Below are 25,123 nucleotides of genomic sequence, written 5' to 3' on the forward strand. Positions count from 1 at the left end.
TCTTGAGAGAGGTTTTGAAAGTGGGTAGTGATCCACATTCCTTTACAGCTTTGGGTAGGGCGTTCCACATTGATGTGGCATAATTGCGAAACGTGTTTAGTCCCTTATTTGAGCCGAATCTGGGTTTAACATGATTTGTGGAGCTCCCTCTGGTGTTGTGATCGTGGTATTCACTGACCTTTGGGAAGTATTTTGCCATGTACATGGGTACCTTGGTCGTGTAGTGTATCTTGTAGACCAGGCCCATTGCAAGTTGCTGTACTCTGTCATCTACTCTAAGCCATCCTAGGTTGTCAAAGTGGGCAGGGGTGAGGTGGGTTCTAGGAGTAAGGTCAAGCAGTAGTCTGACCAGTTTGTTTTGAGATGTTTGTAATTTTGTTTTTAGCGCCTTTGAGGTGCTTTGGTACCATGAGGTGCAAGCATAGTCGTAGTACCCCTGAATGAGTGCTCCTGCCAGAGTCTTCAGGGTATTCTTGTTTACCAGAGAGGAGATCCGGTACAAGAATCGAGTTCGTTGGTTGACTTTTTTTTATTACATTGGATGCCATTTTGTCACAGGAGAGATTAGCCTCTAGGATGGAACCCAGGTAGGTAATTTCATCTTTCCTTGTGACAATATTGTCACCCACTGTAACTGAGAAGCCGTCGGTCTTGCTGAGTTTGTTATTTGAACCGAAGAGAATGGACTCTGTTTTGCCCATGTGTAATGATAGTTTGTTATCAGCGAGCCATATGCAGATTCTGCCTAGTTCAGAGCTGAGGGTTTTTTCAACCTGTAACTTGTTCTTGTCAGAGACCAGCAGGGCTGAGTCGTCCGCAAACAGGAACAAGTTGCAGTCACAAGCTGACGACATGTCATTTGCATAAATTAGGAACAGTAGCGGTCCTAGTATGCTTCCTTGTGGAACACCACAGCTCACTGTGAGAGGGGGGGATAGGGTACCGTTTACCTCCACCATCTGTTCCCTGCCCTCAAGGTAGGATTGCATCCAGCTCACTGATTGACAAGCTAAACCAATTGCTTTTAGCTTGTCAATCAGAATGGAGTGATTGACCGTGTCAAAGGCCTTGACACGGCCGTGAGGTTTGAAACCTTCGACTTCTTCATCCTCATTTCCGCAGGGAGTTTCAAAGAAAACAACGTCTTACTGGCCAAAGAGATCAAGAGAATGAAGAAACTGTTCTACTTTGTTCGTACAAAGACAGATGCTGATGTGGCTGCAGCACGAAGGAGAAGGAACTTCAACGAGGAAGACGTGCTCACCAAGATCAGGGAAGACTGTAAACAGAATCTTACAAAACTTGGAGATCCAAAGATTTTCCTGATATCCTCCTGGGACCTGAGCGAGTACGATTTCCCGAAGCTGATTGAGGCTCTGAAGGAGGATCTTCCTTCAGACATGGTCTCTACACTGATCCAGTCTGTGACAATCTGCTCTCTGGAGATGATTGAGAAGAAAAAGAAGACTCTAATAAGCGTCGCCATGGCAGAGGAAATATCCAGGCCTACAGATCCTGATGTTCAACAACTAATACAGGACTTCAACACACTCACTCCTAAACAAGCTCAGGCAAAGGTCAAAGCACGTCTTGAGAATTTGGAGAAAATAACAATAAACATAGCTGTGACGGGAGAATCAGGGTCTGGAAAATCCACCTTCGTCAACGCCTGGAGAGGTTTAAGTGATGATGATGAAGGAGCAGCAGAAACAGGAGTGACTGAGACAACCAGGGAGCCTACAAGATACACTCATCCTACCATGCCCAATGTCTACATCTGGGATCTGCCAGGCATTGGAAGCTCAAAGTTCAGCGCAAAAGACTATCTGAAGAAAGTGAGGTTTGAAACCTTCGACTTCTTCATCGTCCTTTCCGCAGGGAGGTTCAGAGAAAACGACGCCTTACTGGCCAAAGAGATCAAGAGAATGAAGAAACTGTTCTACTTTGTTCGTACAAAGACCGATAATGATGTGGCTGCAGCACGAAGGAGAAGGAACTTCAACGAGGAAGACGTGCTCACCAAGATCAGGGAAGACTGTAAACAGAATCTTACAAAACTTGGAGATCCAAAGATTTTCCTGATATCCTCCTGGGAACTGGGAAAGTATGATTTCCAGAAGCTGATTGAGGCTCTGGAGGGGGATCTTGATCCAGACATGGGCTCTACACTGATCCAGTCTCTGCCAGTCTGCTCTCTGGAGATGATTGAGATGAAAAAGAAGACTCTAATGAGACGAATTTGGCTGTTGTGCTTTTCCGCTGCTGGTGTTGCCATGGTGCCTGTTCCTGGTCCGTCAGCGGCAGCAGATATTGCCATTATAGCTTCCTTCTACACAACATGCTACCACAGCTTTGGCTTGAGCGAGAGATCCCTGCGGCTGTTATCCACAAAATCTGGAGTCCCAGTGTCAGAGCTGAAAGCCAAAATGAAGTCCATCTTCTCAGACGGTATTACCAAGGAGTTGGTGATGAAATTTGCTGCTTCTGCGGGGGTTGTAACCGTCATGGCCATAGAGTTAGCGTTGAGCTCGATACCTGTCGTCGGCACTTTGGCTGCAGTAGGTCTTTCCTTTGCTGAGACCTACATGCTGTTGAAGAGAGGATTGGATGAGATGGCGGATGCAGCTAAGAGAGTTCTTCAAGCAGCAGATCTAGCATAACATCAGACCAGAATCATTTGGTTGAGTCATATTGGGGTCCTGATTGATCTAATTTCTTAATGGGCCATTTGAAATATTTCATTACTATTGAAGACTGTTGTTAGAGCTATACTAATTGGCCTAAATCGTACATTTATTTCAGTGGATCTCAGGAAGAGTGGGGATCCTTAAAGACCAATAGATTGACCAGATGCATGCTTCACGTTGATGGTAGGGACAATACACTGTATATTTTGGTATAGTTATACAATGTCTTTGAGTCTACCATGTAAGGACGGAGGAGTATATCATCTTATTTTACACTGATCTTTGTAATCAATTATGACGAGTAAACCTCTTTTAAAATGTCTGTGATCAGCATAATCAGTAAATTGCACTTGTAATCAATAGTGATGATCAGTGATGCTTATGGTGTTACTTTTGTATTCTCTACATCACCATCAGAAATGTTTTGAAGCTTCTTTCTTAGGAATAGTAGCCACTAAGGTACTTGTATAAGTATATGTATAGCTTTGGTGGTTTGTGGAACACTCCTTTGGGCCAGAAGTCTAAACAATGCGTTCCTACTGTGTCAGGGTGGCTGACTGGTGTCTGGTCCTCTAGGACCATGGTTTTGGAAGGAGTATTGATAAACCTGGGTTCATCCAAGAGGGAAAAGGGGGTCTCTAGGGGCTTCTCCACCTAGCTAACAGAACATGGGTATGATCATAGTTGAGTGTAATTTAGTAGTATACTTGGGGGCCGTTCTAGCTGTCAACAAAGTCTGTGACACTCTTCTGATTCCGGTGATGAGTGCCTTTGAGCGGAGTCCCTCGCTAAAATACATTCACCTTTTACTACAGTTATTGGACAGTGTTTTATTTTCTAGTGTATTAATTTTCTTCTCCTCTGATAGGATGATTTTTTATCCTGTGTCAAGTTACTTTTACCATTAAAAAGTCTGTATCATTGTGAGACAAGCCAATATGTTCCATACAGCTGGTTAGTAATAAAGTGCTGGCCAGATCTGGTAAAATAAAAATAAAAACTCACTTTCTGAACGTGTCTTGTCGTGTTCGTGTAGATGTACCGTATAGGTAGGCGGTCAGTGTTATTAGTAAAAAGAGTTTTTGTATATATATTTTTGGTTGATAAGTCAATAAAAGGATTGGCATATCCAAAATGATAAGAGCTCTCTGGACATTGAATTCTTCAAGCACGCGTCTAACTAAAGCCAGTCCACTTGCCCGAGTTCATTGTGTGGAGAAAAACACGACAAACAGAGGTGATTGTTTGTACTTCTTGGAGAAGTACACCAGGGGTCAGCCTAAAGAGCTTGTACGTAGCTGTCAACACATGGCTCCAGACCAGTGCATGTGAGCGGATCGGAGCGTGAGCGGCGCGGGGCGCGGAGCGGCCGGTTTTGACGTGAGCGAGGAGTGGGTTTTAAAATGAGTCGGCGCGACGTCCGGAGCGAGAGTTCTCCTCCGCTCCAATCCACTCCAGGCCGCTCACAGTGGTTTAACACTGATGTAATATATACATGCAGTACAATGCCAAAGCAACAGATGGCGATGTACAAACATGAAGGCCATTTTCAACCAATGAGAAGGGTGAACCTGTGATAGGCTGTTCGTTCAGGCTTTGTCACTGTAGAGACGCCCACACTCACTCCAGTTAGAAAAAGTATATCGACGCCATTGTTGTTGACGTTAGCTTACATGCTAACGTTAATGGCAGCGACCATAGCATTGTGGCTCGGCTAGCCTATCATCGCTTAATAGAGATAGTGAATGGATAAACAACGTTATTTAACATTGCAGAATGGCTACAATTACAATGCGGCTCAATACAAACAATTGTTAAGGGGCCCAGGGGGTGTAGACTGTTGTAGTTTGAGCTCATTTACACCATGCTCCAAAAAAAGAAGAAAAAAAACTGCCGAGCGATCTGGCGCGGGGAGCGGGGAGCGCTCGATTCAAGGTGAGCGGGGAGCGAGCGGAGAGCGACTTGGGGGCGGGGTCAACATGAGTGATTAGCGGAGCGGACCAAGCTTTAAAGAGCGAAGAGCGGATTTCTCGGCCGCGCCGATCCGCTCACGTGGTCTGCTCCAGACAGAGGCTATGATATGGCTAAGTACCTACTTGAACAACACTTTGGAGATGAATATAAAATCACAGCAGCTTACATGGAGAAGATGCTCAACTGGCCGCTAGTGAAGGCTGAAGACATAAAATCTCTTCAAGCCTATGCTCTTTTCCTTCGGGAGTGCTGTAATGCTATGGAGAATGTCCAGTACATGAGGGAACTCGATATGCCAGCGAACATGAAAGTATTGATTTCAAAGCTTCCATACAAGCTCCGAGAGAATTGGAGAGTCTCTGTATGTTCTATAATGGAAAAACACCATCGCAGACCACAATTCATGGATATTGTCACATTCATTGAGCGCCAGGTAAAGATTGTCTCAGACCCAGTCTTCGGAGACATTCAAAATACACCACCAAATACAGGAAGTAGACCTATGAACATGAACAGAATGAAATCACAAATTAAACCCAAATTCATAGGAGACAGTTTTGCAACCACAGTTACTATCGAAACCCCTGCAAAGCAAAGAAATGCATGTGCTCACAACACAAACACTTGTGTATGTTGCTCTAAAAACCACACTCTGGATCAATGTCCTCAGATGGAGGAGAAGACACACAGGAACAAGATTACTTTTATAAGACAAAAAGGAATCTGTTTTGGCTGCCTTCGCATTGGACATCTTAGCAGGAATTGCGAGAAGCGCTTGACTTGCAAGGTGTGCAGCCAAAACCATCCCAGTGTTCTTCATATAAATCAGAAGGAGAGAGCAAGCAACACAAACCAGCCAAAGAAACCTTCGGTGAGTAACGCACAGATCTCTTTGCAGACATGTGGACAAACAGGGGCCGGAAGCAGCAATGGGGCTCTGTCAATCTTGCCTGTACAGGTGAAGTCCGGCGAGGGAGACAACATCATTACAACATATGCATTTTTAGATCCAGGCAGCACTGACACATTTTGTTCAGAAACCCTAATGAGAAGGCTGAACCTTACAGGAAGGAAAACACAAATCAGCTTACATACCATGGGCCCAAAGGCATCTGTGTCCAGCTACATACTGACAGACTTGGAGATCTCCAGCCTCACTGGGAAACAGTTCTATGACCTGCCCAAGGTCTACACCCAGAAGAGGATGCCCGTAACCACGAGTAACATCATTAGCCAAGAGGAGTTGGCTAAGTGGCCATACTTAGATGGGGTTGCCCTTCCTCGGATTCAAGCTGATGTGGAGTTATTGATGGGTACCAATGCCTCCAAATTGCTTGAACCTTGGGAAGTTGTGAATAGTCATGGCAATGGGCCATATGCCATTAAGACCCTATTGGGGTGGGTCATTAATGGTCCCCTATCAGGCTACAGTGAGCAGCGGAGTGAGAATGTCAACCCCGCTGCTATTGTTAATAGGATCTCTATAACAAATCTGGAGGAGTTGCTGAACAATCAGTACAACCATGATTTTAATGAAAGGTCATCAGAAGACAAAGAGGAAATGTCGAGGGATGATATGAAGTTCATGGAAATCATGACTGATTCATGCAAACTGCAAGACGGACATTACACCTTGGAGCTTCCCTTTAAAAGGAAAGAAGTGTCTCTGCCAAACAGTCAGTTTGTTGCTAGGCAACGCATCCTTGGACTGAAAAGGAGGTTTGGGAGAGATGAGAAGTTCCACCGAGACAGGATTTCTGCCATCCAAAGAACATCTGATGTCACGCAGTGGAGGTACATTCATACCACTCAGAACCCTGCTGACAAAACTTCAAGGGGAGTTAAGGTGGATGATTTGCTGACCAACAGAAGGTGGATTGAGGGCCCTGAGTTTCTTTGGAAACCAGAGGAAGAGTGGCCAGATGGTATCTTGGAGTACAACAATTTCTGCTGATGACCCTGAGGTCAAAAAGGATCTCAACATCAATGCAGTAATTGTCGATGCACCAAGTGCCACACACCAACTGATCACCTACTTTCTAACTAGAAAAGGTTGAAGAGGTCAGTTGCTTGGATCCTGAAACTACGAAAGACTCTATTGGAGATGAGTCATAAAAGAAACGGAGTCATGAGGATGCAGACAAAATGGAACAGGAAACACTGGCTGAGAGAATACTTACCTTTGCTATAGGAGCGGCAGAGGTGGAGTAAGGAGAGACAAAGTCTTGTCCCTGGAGACATTGTATTGATCGCAGACGCTACAGCCCCATGTGGTTCCTGGTTACTTGGAAGAGTCCTGGAGACCTATCCCGACAGGAAAGGACTGGTGCGTTCTGCACGAGTGTAGACCAGTAACTCAACTTTGCTTGCTTCAAGAAGCTGCAATTTAATAGACCAGTAACTAAACTTTGCTTGCTTAAAGTAGCTGCAATTTAAAGCTTCTAATTCAGAGAATTGTTTTTTGAGTTCTTTTGTATACATTTATTGGCTCCATTATGTAAATATTATTTTGAATTGTTCCTGGCCTCCTGCCATTCTCAATTAGGGGCCGGTGTGTTGGAGCCAAAATGCCCTTCTGTTTATTTAGTTTTATTTCAACTCACGGTGCAGAGGTGTGGCATTATTAGTCACCATGGCAACCACCACAGGGGGTGGTTACCCATATATACTGATGAGAGGGTGATGAGCCCCAGGTGCGCAAGGGGAATAGCCATACAGTTTTTGAGCGTGTCTTGTCGTGTTCAGGTAGATGTGCCGTATAGGTCGGCGGTCAGTGTTATTAGTAAAAAGAGTTTTTGTATATATATTTTTGGTTGATAAGTCAATAAAAGGATTGGCATATCCAAAATGCTAAGAGCTCTCTGGACATTTGAATTCTTCAAGCACGCGTCTAACCCAAGCCAGTCCACTTGCCCCTCGCAGTAGGCTTATAGGTAAAGGAGTCTACATTAGTCAGTTTCAATTCTCAAGCTCAAACTCAAGCTCAAGCTCAAGCTCTCTGAGCTTGTATGGAAGAGTTTCAGCCGTGGCGGGCTGTTCAACCATAACGCTGGTCTCTGTTGGATTCTGAACACCTTTATCATAATTCATTTCAGCAATATAAGACCAACAGATTCAATATGAAACGGTACCTTTGGTTAAATCACAATAAACAAAACCCACAGTTAATCATCACATGACGTTCTAACCAAACCTTGACACACACACGAACGGGTTGCACAATCATATACCACCAATGCATTGGAATTTTCCCTTTTTATATTTTTCTCAATTGACCCCGTGTGCACACATTTGTTTTTTATATGGCCATATAAGATATACCGGTAGCGCGCTACATACCTGTTCGTTGCGCAGCGCTGTCGGGGCCGTTTGACTTTATTCTTTGAACTTCGAAAAGTCTTCAAACAGCGCTCCTTGTCCGAGCGCTATTCAACATCAAACAGCGCTCTTTGTCCGTTCCCTCGCCCAAATGGTGCTGGGGCAGGTGATGCCGTCCGCTCCTTGACGGTGGTGGGCTGCTCCTCCCGGTCCGTCCGCTCCCCGACGGTGCTGGTGCTGGGCAGCTTGGTCCAGATTGTCCACGTTCCGCGCAATTCCAAGCGAAACGGTGAACCAAAACAGCTGATCACACGTCTCGCTGCTCAGCTGTTGAATCTTGAGTGCAGAGCGCGCTCAACCCTGCTAAGCTAGTATTCCAACCATATTCGATTGTAAATAATATTTTTATTTTAATATTTTACAGTCGACTTCTGTAATCAACAAAGCTCTTTCTCCAAGAAAACCGTGCACAGTGGTTGGACCCACAAGAGTATTTCATCACATTGTATTACAGTGTATGACACTGGATTTAGCTAAGCATTGTGGATAATGGCCTTTTGTCTGTGTGGTTAAGATTACTCTGCTTTAAATTTTTTGTTTGGTCGTTTTTCAGGAATCGGCTCCATCCTGCACGGTCCTTATCGGACATAGCTAACGCTGAGAAGTAGCTAACGCTGAGAAGTAGCTAACGCTGAGAAATAGCTAACGCTCAGACGTAGCTAACGCTCAGACGTAGCTAACGCTCAGAAGTAGCTAACGCTGAGAAGTAGCTAACGCTGAGAAGTAGCTAACGCTGAGAAGTAGCTAACGCTCAGAAGTAGCTAACGCTGAGAAGTAGCTAACGCTCAGACATAGCTAACGCTGAGAAGTAGCTAACGCTCAGACGTAGCTAACGCTCAGACGTAGCTAACGCTAAAATGTTTGATCATTTAATGCCTCCAGATATTTTCGTAACATTGAATGAAACTGTGGAGGGCATTTTCTTTGCCCCTCTTATCAGATTTTCAGGGCATATGATGCATTTGAGGGCATTTTTCCCCAAGTCTGTTCATTTTGAACCCTGCTCACAAGCTGGAAGATAACTACGAACTATTCTCCCCACAGTTTGACAAATGGCTGCCCAAGAAGAGTATCTGACTGGAATTCATAACATCAAAGTATTCCTTTAAGGCTCTGTTCCCATGGCAACTGTTGGAGGCAGTGGAGGCAAAACACTAGCATGGATCCAGCCCCCCCCCCCCAAAAATGCCTATAATGATTCCATGATTCATTCAGTAAAGGAGATTCGGGGAGTCAATGAATTTAATCACATAATTATGGAATTCGGAAAAGGAACCGTGCGCGGTTCAGGGGGGGCTGGATGCAGGTTAGGGACAACACTGCCCCCTGCAGGGCTGGAGGATGTCGACGTGATAACACAGTAGGACAGACAGACAACTCTGCCCCCTGCAGGGCCGGAGGGTGTCGACGCGACAACACAGTAGGACAGACGGACAACACTGTTGGTCCCATCAGGTCTCTGCTGTGGCCCGATGTTGTCCCTGTGTGAGAGGCTTATGGGCTGTCTGGCTCCCTGGACCAAAGACAACGACAGAAACATTAAAATGCTCATACAAATGACTCCTATGTGTGAACCTCATGGGGATTAAAATATCCGCCGCAGCGTTTTCCTACAAGACAAACAGTCCTTGCCAGAGGAACTGAAAGAACACAACGTAATCCAGTGGGATTCTGAAAAGACTTTCCTGTTCATAGTCTCCGCACGGTGTTTCTTGCCATACGATACGGCGCCCCGTGCCAGAGCAGCTCTGCAGTCGTTAAACGATCATCACCTGCTACTATTCCATTACAATCACCAAGATGGCTGCCATTGAATATACTATGAATACGATTCCTATACCAGTGCTCAACCGTAGGACCTCCGACTGGATATTGTCCGTGAAGTCTCATCCAATATAGATTAGATAATTAAAAAGATTCCCCCACATCTGTATCAGATAGACCCGACACAAAGATCTGATCTGACCCACTTTTTGGGTCCAGAGCCACCGGTTGAGAAACATGGCCCAATTTTTTTTTTGGGACCAGGGATTCAGAGATATGTGTGGAGGGGTCAAGCATGGAGTCAAGACTGGGCTTTAGCCTGCTAGCTGCTAGTGTAACCGGTCTCATTTGATTGATCATGCTATACTCGAGTGATCGTGTATTACTCGTAAAGGAAAAAAAAAAAAAAAAAAAAAATGTATATTTTTGAATATTCATTCACGTATATGTTTAAGGAAACCAACAAACATACATGTGAAACAGATATGTAAATCTTTTTTTTTTTTAATAATAATTTCATAAAAATAATTAATAATTTAGATTTTTCTCATAGCTCAGAGTAATCGATTAATCACGTCCATCCCTACTAGCTGCTAACAGTTAGCCTGTGTCGAGGGGTCAGTGTCCAGTTAAAATATGAAGGTTGTTATATATTATATCCAACCTATGACAACAGAATCAATGGATGAACCATTAGCTACTTTACTAAAGCTAGCAACCCTAGGCACTGGTGTCAATGTAGACTGCAGTGATTATAATGTAATAAAAGGTCTCTTTCTGGCATATTCTCTATGGTCGCTCTTGGTCCATCAATAGACCGTTTCCCTCCTCGTCTAATGCGAAAATAAACTGTCCTACGAGTAATTTTGTCCATTAAACGGCATGTGGGGTCAGAGGTCAAATTACGTTTTATAGGAGGAGTATATGTTTTGTTAACTAGTAGAATTTGAAGAGCCACATTGCCAACACTAAATGACCGGATGTCATTGACCTGAAATTAGGGATGCTCGATATTGGCTTTTTTACCGATACCCATATAGTCCAACTCTTAATTTCCGATACCGATATCAACCGATATATGCAGGGTTCCCCCCCCCCAAAAAAAACGGAATAATTTCAGGTAATTAACATTACATATCTCTTGTTGTGGAATTAACACAACATTTTGCATACTTTTGACAATAAATAAAATCCGAATTTGTTCTTACTTGCTTGCCTGGGTAAATAAAGGTTATTTTGAAAACCGATACAGATATTTTCCGATATCACATTTTAATGCCAATATCGGCCGATAATATCGGACATCCCTACGCTGAAATGCAATGCTAACGGTTCCAGGCTATTTCTGACTAGTAAGAAAGCAGAGGAAATACCCCCCCCCGTGAGATACAAGGTCTACGCGCCATCTTTCCTCCCCTCTCCTCGAGCCAAACAACAGCCAGCTAGCTCCTTTGTTTACCACGTGTAGCATTCCAGCTAGCAGACTGAAGCACAGTTTAGTTTGAGTCCAGCAACACACTCTCAAGGGCTGAAGGCACGCTTCCTCAATAAGGCTTCTTTCTTTCTCGCGCTCTCTCTCTCTCATACACAGACACGCACACACACACACACGCACACCAGTGCTGTCCATAAGGTGCAGAAGTGGTTTGCATACACTCACATACATATTCATCTATGTACACATATATTAACACTAGAATGCAGAAGAAAAGTGAATATATGTTCACAATCAGGCGAGTGAAACTAATTTGTGGACGGGCATTACATTTTCTCTGGGATGGGGGGGGGATGGGGGGGGGGGGGGGTGTGTAGTTCGTTTTCACTTTTTGAAGTGACATTTCACAAAAAAAAAGCGTATTAATTTCAAATCCTCGTCAGTTCACAGAATTGTTTTGTGGCGGGCAAATATCTTGTTCATCATCACAGATGGCCTTGTACTTGTTTGCATGAAGCCAAATGCCTGGGTGGGGTTCTCCTTCTCTGCATCGGTCTGGACCCAACACACCCCGCTTCTCCTCTCCGACGACCCAGCTTCAGTTTAATGCTGGAAGACACTCCTAATATCCATCGTTACATTTAGAGTCCGACTTGTCTTTGACACTCCCGACTTCGTCCCCCCAGGACGGGGACAGGCAACTCAACGTGGGGCGGGGGGCCGGACCCACAATGCACCGGGTCTGATGAATCAACCAGCCAGTCAGTCAGTCAGTCAACCAGTTTGTCAGTCAGTAAGTCAACCATTTGTCAGTAAGTCAACCAGTTGTCAGTAAGTCAACCAGTTGTCAGTAAGTCAACCAGTCGGTCGGCAATCACAGTACTGAGGTGTCCAGACAGACAGACAGACAGACAGACAGACAGACAGACAGACAGACAGGGCTAATCAGGGCTCATTGACGAGCCGTGCTGGGAGCAGCTCCACTTGGGAGTCCCTAAGGATGAGCCCTGGAGGGAAGCACAATCCTCCCCGGACGGGAACAGTATGGCATCATGTGTCAAAGTAAAATAATGTTCTTAAAGTCAATACCAGGAGGATCTTCACATGATTGTAAATAGGGATGTTCGATATTGGCTTTTCTTTAACCGATATCCGATATACCGATATTGTCCAACTCTTAATTTCCTATACCGATACCGATATATGCAGGGTCCCCCCCCCCCCAAGAAACGGATTTAAATAATAATTAATAATTTCAGGTAATTAACATTACATATCTCTTGTGGTGGAATTAACACAACATTATGCATACTTTTGACAATAAATAAAATAAGAATTTGTTCTTACTTGCTTGCCTGGGTAAATAAAGGTTAAATAAATGTAAAAAATAAGAAAAAAAAAATTTCTTTTTGAAAACCGATACCGATAATTTCCGATATTACATTTTAATGCCAATATCGGCCGATAATATCGGACATCTCTAATTGTAAATTCAAAGGGCGTATCTTGGCAGGATGACTGCCGACGTGAAGCCAGTCTCGCTCGCGCTCGCAGCCGCGACGCTAAAGTCATCCGTTACCTTTCCTACATTTCGACAGACGAGTCTTCTTCAGGAAACTGAATCAGCGCAGAAACACGTGGAGAAGGATGAGAAGGAGAGACGATGAGAGACGGATGAGAAGGAGAGACGATGAGAGACGGAGGAGAAGGAGAGGCGATGAGAGACGGAGGAGAAGGAGAGACGATGAGAGACGGAGAAGGAGAGACGATGAGAGACGGATGAGAAGGAGGCGATGAGAGACGGATGAGAAGGAGAGACGATGAGAGACGGAGGAGAAGGAGACACGATGAGAGACGGAGGAGAAGGAGACACGATGAGAGACGGAGGAGAAGGAGACACGATGAGAGACGGAGGAGAAGGAGACACGATGAGAGACGGATGAGAAGGAGAGGCGATGAGAGACGGAGGAGAAGGAGAGACGATGAGAGACGGAGGAGAAGGAGACACGATGAGAGACGGAGGAGAAGGAGACACGATGAGAGACGGATGAGAAGGAGAGACGATGAGAGACAATGTCCGTCGACGTCCTCCGTCTCGTCTTGACGTCGCGCGCGCGGCCGGATTTATACCAGGGTTCCCTCAGACATTGCAAAATAAAATTTGCGGACTTTCAAGTACTTTCCCAAGCACTATTCTTCATTTTAAAAAGGGCATTTAAAAATAATCTGATCCAATATTTGTGGTTTAAAACCAATTTCCGACAATTAGTTACACTTTAAATAATTTTTTTATTTTAATTCTTGATTCTGAATTTTTTATCATGGATGAACAACACTTTCAATGTGAATGGCTGATTTGAATTTCAAGGACTTTTTAAGCACCTTGTTAAAAAAATTGCCTGTTTTCAAGGAATTACAGGCCTTGACTTTTTGGTATCGAGCTCGAGCACTTTAATCCGATGAGGCAGAAATGCCCTCGGGCCTAACAAAAAAAATAGTTTGGTTCCGGTTGCCGACCGACCCTGCTGATTTATGTGCGACCCAAATATATTTTATGAGCTTGTGAAAAAAAATATATAATATTTTATTATATATATATATTTTTTACAATAAAGTTTAATTAAATCTTAGTAAAAAAGTGCAGTCCATGTCAAGAATGAGAATATATAAAAAGCAAGTATTTAACAATATTTGCACAGCTCTCTGATGTCGGGATATTTAGTGAGTAGTATTTAGGGGTGGCATTTTTAATACTACTACCTTTGTACGTTGTACTTTTGTAGTACAGTGGCTTTGTATTTTAACCTTTAGTACATGTACATTCTGTATAAAAGCAACAATATATGGATATTAAACATGCTGGCAGAGTACATGCATCCATGTTGCCGTGAAAAATAAAATAAAAGAATTCCCTATCCATAGTCGCCGTGGGAAAAAATTTAATAAAAAAATGTAATAAAATAAATTCCCTACCTACCCTGACAACCAACAGGAACCAAACAATATTTTTTTAAATAAAAGTTAACATGAAGCGACAGGGTTTATGGGGAAATATGGTCTTATGAGAATTAGGCTGCAGATTAGTTTCTGCAGTGGTCTCGTTTGTTTACAGTAATTATACTGTCAGGTATCGTAAACCAATCAAATGATATATTTAGTTGAGGATCCTCCTTGTAGTCTCTCTAAGGTGTCTCTGTAGCCTGGTACAAAAAAATAAGTATTTACACTGTCCAGCGTCCATAGAAGCACATTACTGTCCCACCGTCCATAGAAGCACATTACTGTCCAGCGTCCATAGAAGCACATTACTGTCCAGCGTCCATAGAAGCACATTACTGTCCATAGAAGCACATTACTGCCAAACGACCACAACATTCATCCGTGAGGACAGGATTGGCAGCGTTAAGTCTCTGGGCCGGAAAATCAACCCCAGCCGGAACCCTGGTCAGCCCTGCTTAGCCAAGCAGTGGGGGGAGGGGGGGGGAAACAAGCATTCCTATTGGCTGGCCTCAGTGTCGAAGGACCCCCCTATCCGGGGTCAGAGGTCAGGAGGAGGCGACGTCGGAAGTCTTCATGATAACGCTGGCGCGCCGCTCGGGGCTCTGGGAGTGGGCACGGCCCGTGGTGGCGCTGGCGGCGGCGAGGAGGAGGAGGGGCTGAGAGTCCCGCACGTAGCCCACCATCCAGCTGTCCTGGTCCTGGTAGCTGATGAGGGGCGAGGGGTCGCGCGTGCTGGTGACCCGGAAGTTGGGCTTGGCCGACGTGACGAAGGTGGCCATGCCGGGCAGCGAGCAGGAGGGCAGCCGGAGCACGGGGGAGCCCAGGTCCCGCCTCAACATCGCTCGGAGGGCCTGTCAATCAACACAGGACCGGCCAGTTTAGAACCTTTACACACCTAAGTGTGTGTGTGTGTGTGTGTGTGTGTAGTCACAACTACTTTGATATTTACTTCAGTAGTTAGTGTGTGTGTGTGTGTGTGTAGTCACAACTACTTTGAACTTTGATATTTACTTCAGTAGTTAGTGTGTGTGTGTGTGTAGTCACAACTACTTTGATATTTACTTCAGTAGTTAGTGTGTGTGTGTGTGTAGTCACAACTACTTTGATATTTACTTCAGTAGTTAGTGTGTGTGTGTGTGTAGTCACAACTACTTTGATATTTACTTCAGTAGTTAGTATGTGTGTGTGTGTGTGTGTGTGTGTGTGTGTGTGTGTGTGTGTGTGTGTGTGTGTGTGTGTGTAGTCACAACTACTTTGATATTTACTTCAGTAGTTAGTGTGTGTGTGTGTGTGTGTAGTCACAACTACTTTGATATTTACTTCAGTAGTTAGTGTGTGTGTGTGTGTGTGTGTGTGTAGTCACAACTACTTTGATATTTACTTCAGTAGTTAGTGTGTGTGTGTGTGTGTAGTCACAACTACTTTGAACTTTGATATTTACTTCAGTAGTTAGTATGTGTGTGTGTGTGTGTAGTCACAACTACTTTGATATTTACTTCAGTCGTTAGTGTGTGTGTGTGTGTGTGTGTGTGTGTGTGTGTGTAGTCACAACTACTTTGATATTTACTTCAGTCGTTAGTGTGTGTGTGTGTGTGTAGTCACAACTACTTTGAACTTTGATATTTACTTCAGTAGTTAGTATGTGTGTGTGTGTGTGTGTGTGTGTGTGTGTGTGTGTGTGTGTGTGTGTGTGTGTGTTGGTGGATAGTGTATACAATGTCCAAAGGACAAGTTCAGATCAGACTGTTAATGATTGACAAGCAGAGTTATCGGCAGGCCCGCCCCTTTCTGAGCCTCTCACCACGCAGCAGGAAGTAACAAGTTATCTATCACACACACACACACACACACACACACACACACACACACACACACACACACACACACACACACATGGGGACATTACATAATAGACTTACAGGCATTCTGTAACTAACCCTAATTTTAAAGGGGAAACACTAAAAAAACAAATAAAAAATACAAATAAAGAATAAATACAGAAATGTATTGACTTATTTCCATGGTCTAAGACAGTTGTGAACATGAGCGACTCTCTCTCCCAAAGAAACCAGAGAAGTAGTAATCAACCTTGTGACGAGGAGTATGGATTGATTTTTTTTTTTTTATCCACTTTTTCTCCCATTTTCTATTTTTCTCCCATCCCAATTTCGTATCATCCAATTCAACCCTCCCCTGTCACGGACGCTGTTTCTTGCCTCCCACAAGCCGGCTGCAATGTGGACTAAGTCATACATAGCACGAGTCCCCTCCGATACTCGAGGTAACAGCCGTCGCATCTTTTCACCTGCGCGGCGCGATCTTTCAGCGTCAGGGGTCTGGGCTTTGGAGGGGCGCCGCCCCCATCGCTTCTTGATTCTACTGCGCAGGCGCACCAACCGACCTGTAGGAGTCGCTGTCCACAACGTCCGATCCCCACCCCTCAGTTTTCCCTCCCCCTAATACTGCCAATTGTATTAGTACGGACGACCAGCCAAACTGAAAACAATGTGGAGCGCTGGGCTCGAACCCAGTGTCTCCAGCATTGGTGGTGAGTGCCTTGCCCACTGCACCACCTAGCCGCCCAAGTATGGATTGATTCTATAGTACGTAGTCTGAAACACACAATGTACCTATGAACGAAGAAATGTATCTTGGAATCTGGAATCTGGCTAGACGACAAATTAGATTAGAAAAAAAACTTGATTCTTAATTAATAACTGTCTTGTTTCTCTGATGTGATGTTGCATATGAGCTGTATTTTTTGATTTTGATTTGAAATCTTTATTTCGGACATGTAAATACAAACAATATAAAACAAAAACGAATTATTGATCTCTAGCAATAATAATAAAAAAAAAAAAGAGAACATAACTCAATTTACATGTTCGAAAAGGAGTAGGAAGCAGTATACACTTATTTAATTCTACCCCTTTTCCACTACTCAAAATTATGTTTTGTCTCATGTTTGGACACTGTGTGTTTATGATTGATTTATTGAATGTTTTAAGTTGTTTGTGTGTGTTTTTTGTCAGCTCACATGCAACTCACGCTCCGCACCAGTAACAACGAGGCTCTCCCTCAATGACTCCAGAGTTTAAATAAAGTATAAATAAAAAATAAAAGTCAATGCAATGTCCCAAGTTTTTGTCTCGAGTCAGTGTGTGTGTGTGTGTGTGTGTGTGTGTGTGTGTGTGTGTGTGTGTGTGTGTGTGTGTGTGTGTGTGTGTGTGTGTGTCACCTCTTTGGAGTCCTCAGGGTCGCTGTGCAAACTGTCTGTGTCACTATCTGGGGAGGGAGGGAGGGAGGGAGGGAGGGAGGGAGGGAGGGAGGGAGGGAGGGAGGGAGGGGAGAGAGAGAGAGAGAAGAGAATAGGAGATCAGTTAAAGTATTTTGTATGTTCCAACTATCTGTGTGTACATGTCAGAGAGAGAGAGAGAGAGAGAGAGAGATGGCATGATTAAAACAGACTGATAGAGCCAGTCCTACCAGTCCTACACATTCATACCACGCACTGTGTGTACATGTCAGAGAGAGAGAGAGAGAGAGAGAGAGAGAGAGAGATAGGGGGATGGAGTGAGAGGGGGGTGGAATGACTGATGAAGGTAAGGGCAGAGGGAGAGAGAGAGAGTGGCAGAGAGTGATAGAGAGAGTGACAGAGAGAAAGAGTGATAGAGAGAGTAACAGAGAGTGATATAGAGAGTGATAAAGTGATAGTGACAGAGAGAGACAGAGATAAAGTGACAGGGAGAGAGTGATAGAGTGATAGTGACAGAGAGTGATATAGAGAGTGATAAAGTGATAGTGACAGAGAGAGACAGAGAGAGAGTGACAGAGAAAGAGAGAGATAGAGAGAGACAGAGAGAGAGTGATAGAGGGAGTGATAGAGAGAGTGATAGAGGGATAGTGATAGAGAGTAATAGAGAGAGTAATAGAGAGAGAGAGCAATTGAGAGTGATAGAGGGAGCGATAGAGAGAGAGTGATAGAGAGTAATAGAGGGAGTGATAGAGAGTGATAGAGGTGGATGTGTTGTGTGAATGTATTTACTTATTGTAAAAAAGTGATTTCACAACTTATCACCCGACATCCACTCATTTAGCCTTCAGATATACACAGTAGTACTACCACACAGTACTAATACTCATTAAAATATACTAGTACTCTTGTCATTTAGCCTTCAGATATACACAGTAGTAGTACTACACAGTACTAATACTCATTAAAATATACTAGTACTCTTGTCATTTAGCCTTCAGATATAAACACAGTAGTAGTACTACCACAAAATATATATCCTTATCACAGCACTATATCTATATATTCTTACTACAGTACTATAAATATATATCCTTACCACAGTACTATATGTATATATCCTTACCACAGTACTATATGTATATATCCTTACCACAGTACTATGTATATCCTTACCACAGTACTATAAATATTAGGGGTGGGAATCACCAGAGGCCTCACGATACGATACTATCACGATACTAAATATATTGCGATATGCTGAGTATTGCGATATTAATATTGCGATATATTGCGATTTATTACCTTTTTTCAACTGCAAAGTAAAACTTTGTCAACATGTTTTATCTAATAAAATAAAGTTCAGTCTGTTCATCTCACTTCAATAATTTTTATTGCAGAACATGGTATTTTCTCAAGCAGACAGATGTAAACACACTAACGTTAGCTCACAGAACGATAGCTACGTTAGTTAGCCAGCGCCAGCTAGGTACTAACGTTAGCTCACAGAACGATAGCTACGTTAGTTAGCCAGTGCCAGCTAGGTACTAACGCTAGCTCACAGAACGATAGCTACGTTAGTTAGCCAGCGCCAGCTAGGTACTAACGTTAGCTCACAGAACGATAGCTACGTTAGTTAGCCAGCGCCAGCTAGGTACTAACGTTAGCTCACAGAACGATAGCTACGTTAGTTAGCCAGCGCCAGCTAGGTACTGACGTTAGCTCAGAGAACGATAGCTACGTTAGTTAGCCAGCGCCAGCTAGGTATTAATGTTAGCTCACAGAACGATAGCTAGTCAGCCAGCGCCAGCTAGGTACTAACGTTAGCTCACAGAACGATAGCTACGTTCGTTAGCCAGCGCCAGCTAGGTACTAACGTTAGCTCACAGAACGATAGCTAGTTAGCCAGCGCCAGCTAGGTACTAACGTTAGCTCACAGAACGATAGCTACGTTAGTTAGCCAGCGCCAGCTAGGTACTAATGTTAGCTCACAGAACGATAGCTAGTTAGCCAGCGCCAGCTAGGTACTAACGTTAGCTCACAGAACGATAGCTAGTTAGCCAGCACCAGCTAGGTACTAACGTTAGCTCACAGAATGATAGCTACGTTGGCCAGCGCCAGCTAGGTACTAACGTTAGCTCACAGAACGATAGCTATGTTAGCCAGCGCCAGCTAGGTACTAACGTTAGCTCACATAACGATAGCTAGTTAGCCAGCACCTGCGAAATCGAATGCCAAACTGATGATATCAGACGTTGATATCAGGAGCTATCAGTAGCTAGATAACATTAGACAACGCCTCATGCATTAATAAACTAAAGTGAATAGTTCGTTGACTGGGTCATTTTGTTTAATGCTTCAGTTATGTTGAAAGAGGAGCTCTGAGCTGCTCATACACTAGACTCTTGCCGTAATGGTAATTTTTATTGCAGAACATGGTATTTTCTCAAGCAGACAGATGTAAACACACTAACGTTAGCTCACAGAACGATAGCTACGTTAGTTAGCCAGCGCCAGCTAGGTACTAACGTTAGCTCACAGAACGATAGCTACGTTAGTTAGCCAGCGCCAGCTAGGTACTGACGTTAGCTCACAGAACGATAGCTACGTTAGTTAGCCAGCGCCAGCTAGGTATTAATGTTAGCTCACAGAACGATAGCTAGTCAGCCAGCGCCAGCTAGGTACTAACGTTAGCTCACAGAACGATAGCTACGTTCGTTAGCCAGCGCCAGCTAGGTACTAACGTTAGCTCACAGAACGATAGCTAGTTAGCCAGCGCCAGCTAGGTACTAACGTTAGCTCACAGAACAATAGCTACATTAGTTAGCCAGCGCCAGCTAGGTACTAATGTTAGCTCACAGAACGATAGCTAGTTAGCCAGCGCCAGCTAGGTACTAACGTTAGCTCACAGAACGATAGCTAGTTAGCCAGCACCAGCTAGGTACTAACGTTAGCTCACAGAATGATAGCTAGTTAGCCAGCACCTGCGAAATCGAATGCCAAACTGATGATATCAGACGTTGATATCAGGAGCTATCAGTAGCTAGATAACATTAGACAACGCCTCATGCATTAATAAACGAAAGTGAATAGTTCGTTGACTGGGTCATTTTGTTTAATGCTTCAGTTATGTTGAAAGAGGAGCTCTGAGCTGCTCATACACTAGACTCTTGCCGTAATGGTTTGTTGACGTGGGTCTGTGAGGGGGAGGGGGAGGGGCAAGGCGTGCACTGCTGCAGCAGATTTAGGAATCTGATCTGACGGTCACAGAGCTGAGGGAGTGCGCCCAGTTAGCTGTACAAATCCATAGATTAGCCGCACCGTTATATAAGCCGCAGGGTCGAAAAATGGGGGAAAAAGCCGCGGCTTATAGTCCGAAAATTCCGGTATATATCCTTACCACAGTAGGATGAAACAGGAGATATCTGGAGAGGGTATGGGTGGGAGGAGCTAACGGTCTGTTCTTCGTTCTCAGTGGTCACCTCGATGGTGTGATAGACGATTGGCAGCAGGTTTTCATCAACTGAGCTCCGATTGGCTGGATGAGGAGGAGAGTACTGGTTAGTATAGCGAGGCCATGTTGCTGTCATCGCCACCAACTAGTCGACTCTAGAATGCGACAGATTACATCGTAGAACCAAACTACCAACCATACAGTTGTGACTGAGATTTGTGGAAGGATACGTTCATATTTATCCCTCCACTTCCTTCCCTCCAGATGGTGTGTGTGGTAACCATGGAGACAGTGTGTGTGTGGTACCCATGCCGTTACTGGTACCAGGAGTAATTAGCCTACTAACTCCTGGTAGTAATAGGCCTCCATAGTGCTGAGTGAGGCTGAATTAGCCTATTTACTCCGGTACTTAATTTTTTATTTAAATTTTTTATACTTAATTTTTTATTTTAATTTTTTTCAACATAGACAATACAGTTCAACATACAAAATCATAAAGACATAGTATCAAATAGAAATAAAAATAAAAAACAAATAGACAAAAATAAGAAAAGAAAAAAGGGTGACATGGGTCCTTCGGTCCATTCTATATTTACATTGTTTATTTAAATGTCCATTTGTTTTCCTGTTTCCTTTTCACTCTTCTGTGATGTCGTTCTCTTTCTTCCTATATTCCTCCCACTTTTCCCATTTTGCCTCAAATTTCTCCTCTTGCAGCCTCAGCATATGCGTGATTCTCTCCATTTCCTGTATCCCCTCTATTATCTCTGTCCATTGTTCCTTCGTCGGTGCCTCTACCCTGTACCACAGTTTAGTCAATGCTTTCTTGGCTGCTACTAATAGTATCTTAATCAAATATTTGTCTTCTCCCTGAATGTCTTTCTGTGACAAGTTCCCTAGGTATAGTACTAGACCTGTCTGGGGTATTTCATAACCTATTGCATTTATTATCTCTCCTATCTCTTCCCAATAGTTTCTTATTGTCTGACATCCCCAGAATATGTGTGTGGTTCGCTACTTCTTGTCCACATTTTCTCCAACATGGTTTCTGTGCTGGTGTGTAATTGCCCTGTATTTCTGGTGTTATAAAGAATCTAATGTTTTTCCACCCAAACTCCCTCCATATCCTTGATCCTGTGGTTGATTGTTGTATCTTACATGTGTTATACCATTCCTCCTCTGTTATCTCTATTTCTAACTCTTTCTCCCACTTTTCTTTTACATACAAGGTTGTAATTCCCTTACTGTCCATTATTGCCTGATATAGTGCTGATATAACCCTCCCCTTCCTTCCTTCATATGATTTTACCATTATCCTAATTACCCCATTCTGTTCTTTGTCTCCGTCTTGTTTTATTTCTTTGTTATAGTAATCTCTAATCTGTAAATATCTAAAGTGGTCTCTATTCTCTTGTCCGAATCTTTCTTTCAATTTTTGTAGAGTCTGCATCTCCCCTCCTTCTATCATTGTACATATTGCTGTTATCCCCCCCCGTTCCCATCTTTTGAACCCATGGTCGTCTATCCCTGGTTTGAATTTGTTGTCGTGTGTTATCCATCTCAGTATCTTGGATTCTTTTTCTAGCTTGTATTTCTTTACTATTGTGTTCCATATGTTTATAGTGAATTTGGTAATTGGGTCTAGTAGTTGTTCCTGTCTTCTGAACAGCTCCCTATCTCCTATTAGTGCCTGCACTTTGAATCCCTCTCTTTCTATATCTTTCCATTTGGCTTCATAATTCACATTGCACCAGCATGCTACTGTCCTAAGCTGTGCTGCATAGTAATAGCTTTCTAAACTGGGTACTGCCATTCCTCCTTTCTCCTTTGGTAGTTGTAGAGTCGCATATCTGATCCTTGGTCTTCCCCCCCCCCCAAATTAATCTTGATATCTGTCTATTCCATTCCCTGAATTGTTTTTGTGGTATTAATATAGGTAAAGACTAAAATAGGTATAATAACCTTGGTAATATGTTCATCTTAATGATTTCGATCCTTGAGCTGAAATCTAGGGGCATTACTGTCCATCTTTCTAGGTCTCTCTTGATTTTCTGATTAATCTGTGTATAGTTCGCCTCGTATAGCCCTTCCACCCCTCTTGTAATGTTCACCCCTAAGTACTTGATCCTGTCCATGTCCCATTTAATTTGGTATTTTTCTTTGATCTCTATCGTTGGCGTGTAGTTCAGTGCTAAGGTCTGTGTCTTCGTCACGTTGAGTCTATACCCTGAGTAATATCCATCTTCTGTCAGTAAATCCATCAGTGTCGGAAAGCTTATGTCTGGTTGCCTCATATATACTATCACATCGTCTGCGAACAGTCCCAATTTATGTTCTGTTCCCCTTATCTCCACCCCTTTGATGTCTTTGGTCTGTCTAATTAGTTGAGCCAGTGGTTCGATGAATACATCGAAGAGCGTCGGCGAAAGACAACAACCCTGTCTGGTAGCTCTCTCTAGTTTAATCCGGTCCGTCAGACTACCATTCACCTTAATCCTTGCCGTCGGTTCTCGATATAATGCCCTAATTGTTTTCATAGCGTTTACTCCGGTACTTTTCCTTTTTTTTTTTTTTTTTTATATTTTTACTCCGGTACTTTTAAGGGTATCGACCAAATCACGTCGGTACTACCGAGTACCGATTCCCGTGAGATCCAAAATCGTATATATATTTTTTTACGTCCGATGACGTCAACACCTATGAAGTGTGCCGCACGTTCACGTCAACGTTCACACACACAATACACGCTTATCTAGGATTTGACTTGATTCAACAACAAAGCAGTCGGGGCCGATGGCAAGCCGAAAACGGTCGCAACTTAAGTGTGGTTACACTTTACAAAGCTAGATGCAGACAACGCTCGCTGCAATATTATATATTATATATATTAACAAATTGTTCTAAATAAATAATAATGATAATAAATCATTTGAAGTTTGGACATTTTTTTTTTTTACAACTACTGAGGTAGGTAGATTACATTTTTAGAGACTCAAGTACAGAAAAAAGGTACCGTTGGGTACCGGTATCGATTCACAGGTACCGGTACCGGTTCAAATGTGAATGGTACCCAACCCTAATACAGCATGATTAAAAAACGACTATAAGTCCTTATAATTTTTTCGCAGCACTATTTAAAAAATGGTTGCAGTCTGGATCCCTGCTATGGAATATTCACATGCGAATTACGTCATTATCGGAACCCGATACCAATCTTGGATCAGACCCATCTCTAGTCGTAACCATGGAGATAGTGTGTGTGGTAACCATGGAGACGGTGTGTGTGGTAACCAAGGTACCTGAGGTGCTGTCAATCACCATGTCCTCCCTCATAACGTCCTGCTCGATCAGTTCCTCTTTGATCAGTTCCACTTTGATCAGTTCCTCTTTGATCATTTCCTGTCTGGTGTAGTTCAGGGGGGCGGTCTGGGCTACGGCCCCGCCCCCATCTGGAGAGGGAGGGACTGCCTGGGGAGGAGGGGTATCAAATGGTAAATGGCTGCTTTTTTATATAGCGCTTTTATCCAAAGCGCTTTACAATGATCACATTATCAATCATGATAATAACAACAACAACAACAATAATAATATAATAACAACATGATAATAATGATAACAATAATAATATACTGTACAGACAATTAAAACATACTTCTTTATTTCCTTTACTTCTTCCATCTTTATCGGATTTCTTCTTGCCTGGACAGACAGACAGAAAGACAGACAGACAGACAGACAGACAGACAGACAGACAGACAGACAGACAGACAGAGAGACAGACAGAGAGACAGACAGACAGACACTCAGACAGACAGACAGACAGACAGACAGACACTCAGACAGACAGACAGAGAGACAGACAGAGAGACAGACAGAGAGACAGACAGAGAGACAGACAGAGAGACAGACAGACAGACAGACAGAGAGACAGAGACAGACAGAGAGACAGACAGACAGACAGACAGACAGAGAGACAGACAGAGAGAGAAATAGATAGCACATAGTGTTAAATAGATGACAACTTAGTCACGTTCCATTTCTTTTTTTTAAACTTTTATTTATAGCAATTTCAGCTTTTTTCTGGCCACGCAGGACCGATAGAGGGAGAGAGGGAGAACGGGAGGAGAGGCGGGGAAGACATGCGGCAAATGGTCGCCGGGACTGGGAAACGAACCCGG

The 25,123-nt window shown here is 43.5% G+C and overlaps 2 protein-coding genes across 2 annotated transcripts in view; one reads left to right on the top strand and one right to left on the bottom strand.

Annotated features, from left to right (window-relative positions):
• The first annotated feature begins 1,369 nt into the window (after nt 1-1,369).
• Nucleotides 1,370-3,268, top strand: LOC311243254 (interferon-inducible GTPase 5-like). Its single transcript, XM_084332405.1, has one exon. The coding sequence runs from the start codon at nt 1,401-1,403 to the stop codon at nt 2,658-2,660; it is 1,260 nt and encodes a 419-aa protein (XP_084188531.1). The 5' UTR covers nt 1,370-1,400; the 3' UTR covers nt 2,661-3,268.
• Nucleotides 3,269-13,053: 9,785 nt separating this feature from the next.
• Nucleotides 13,054-25,123, bottom strand: part of irf2b (interferon regulatory factor 2b) — a 34,614-nt gene continuing 22,544 nt past the window's right edge. Inside the window, exons 5-9 of the mRNA XM_084332382.1 lie at nt 24,598-24,644; nt 24,245-24,413; nt 20,892-21,029; nt 17,477-17,523; nt 13,054-15,089 (exon numbers count right to left, since the gene is read on the bottom strand). Coding sequence (XP_084188508.1) covers nt 14,784-15,089; nt 17,477-17,523; nt 20,892-21,029; nt 24,245-24,413; nt 24,598-24,644 — 707 coding nt within the window. The 3' untranslated portion in view covers nt 13,054-14,783. The remainder of the gene's footprint in view (nt 15,090-17,476; nt 17,524-20,891; nt 21,030-24,244; nt 24,414-24,597; nt 24,645-25,123) is intronic.

This window comes from Notolepis coatsorum (genome assembly GCF_963971535.1).
Source record: "Notolepis coatsorum genome assembly, chromosome: 16".
Lineage (NCBI taxonomy): Eukaryota > Metazoa > Chordata > Actinopteri > Aulopiformes > Paralepididae > Notolepis > Notolepis coatsorum.

Bases quoted from the DNA above. Each gene is read 5' to 3' on its own strand.
- LOC311243254 (XM_084332405.1), top strand. From the start codon at position 1,401: ATGGTCTCTACACTGATCCAGTCTGTGACAATCTGCTCTCTGGAGATG.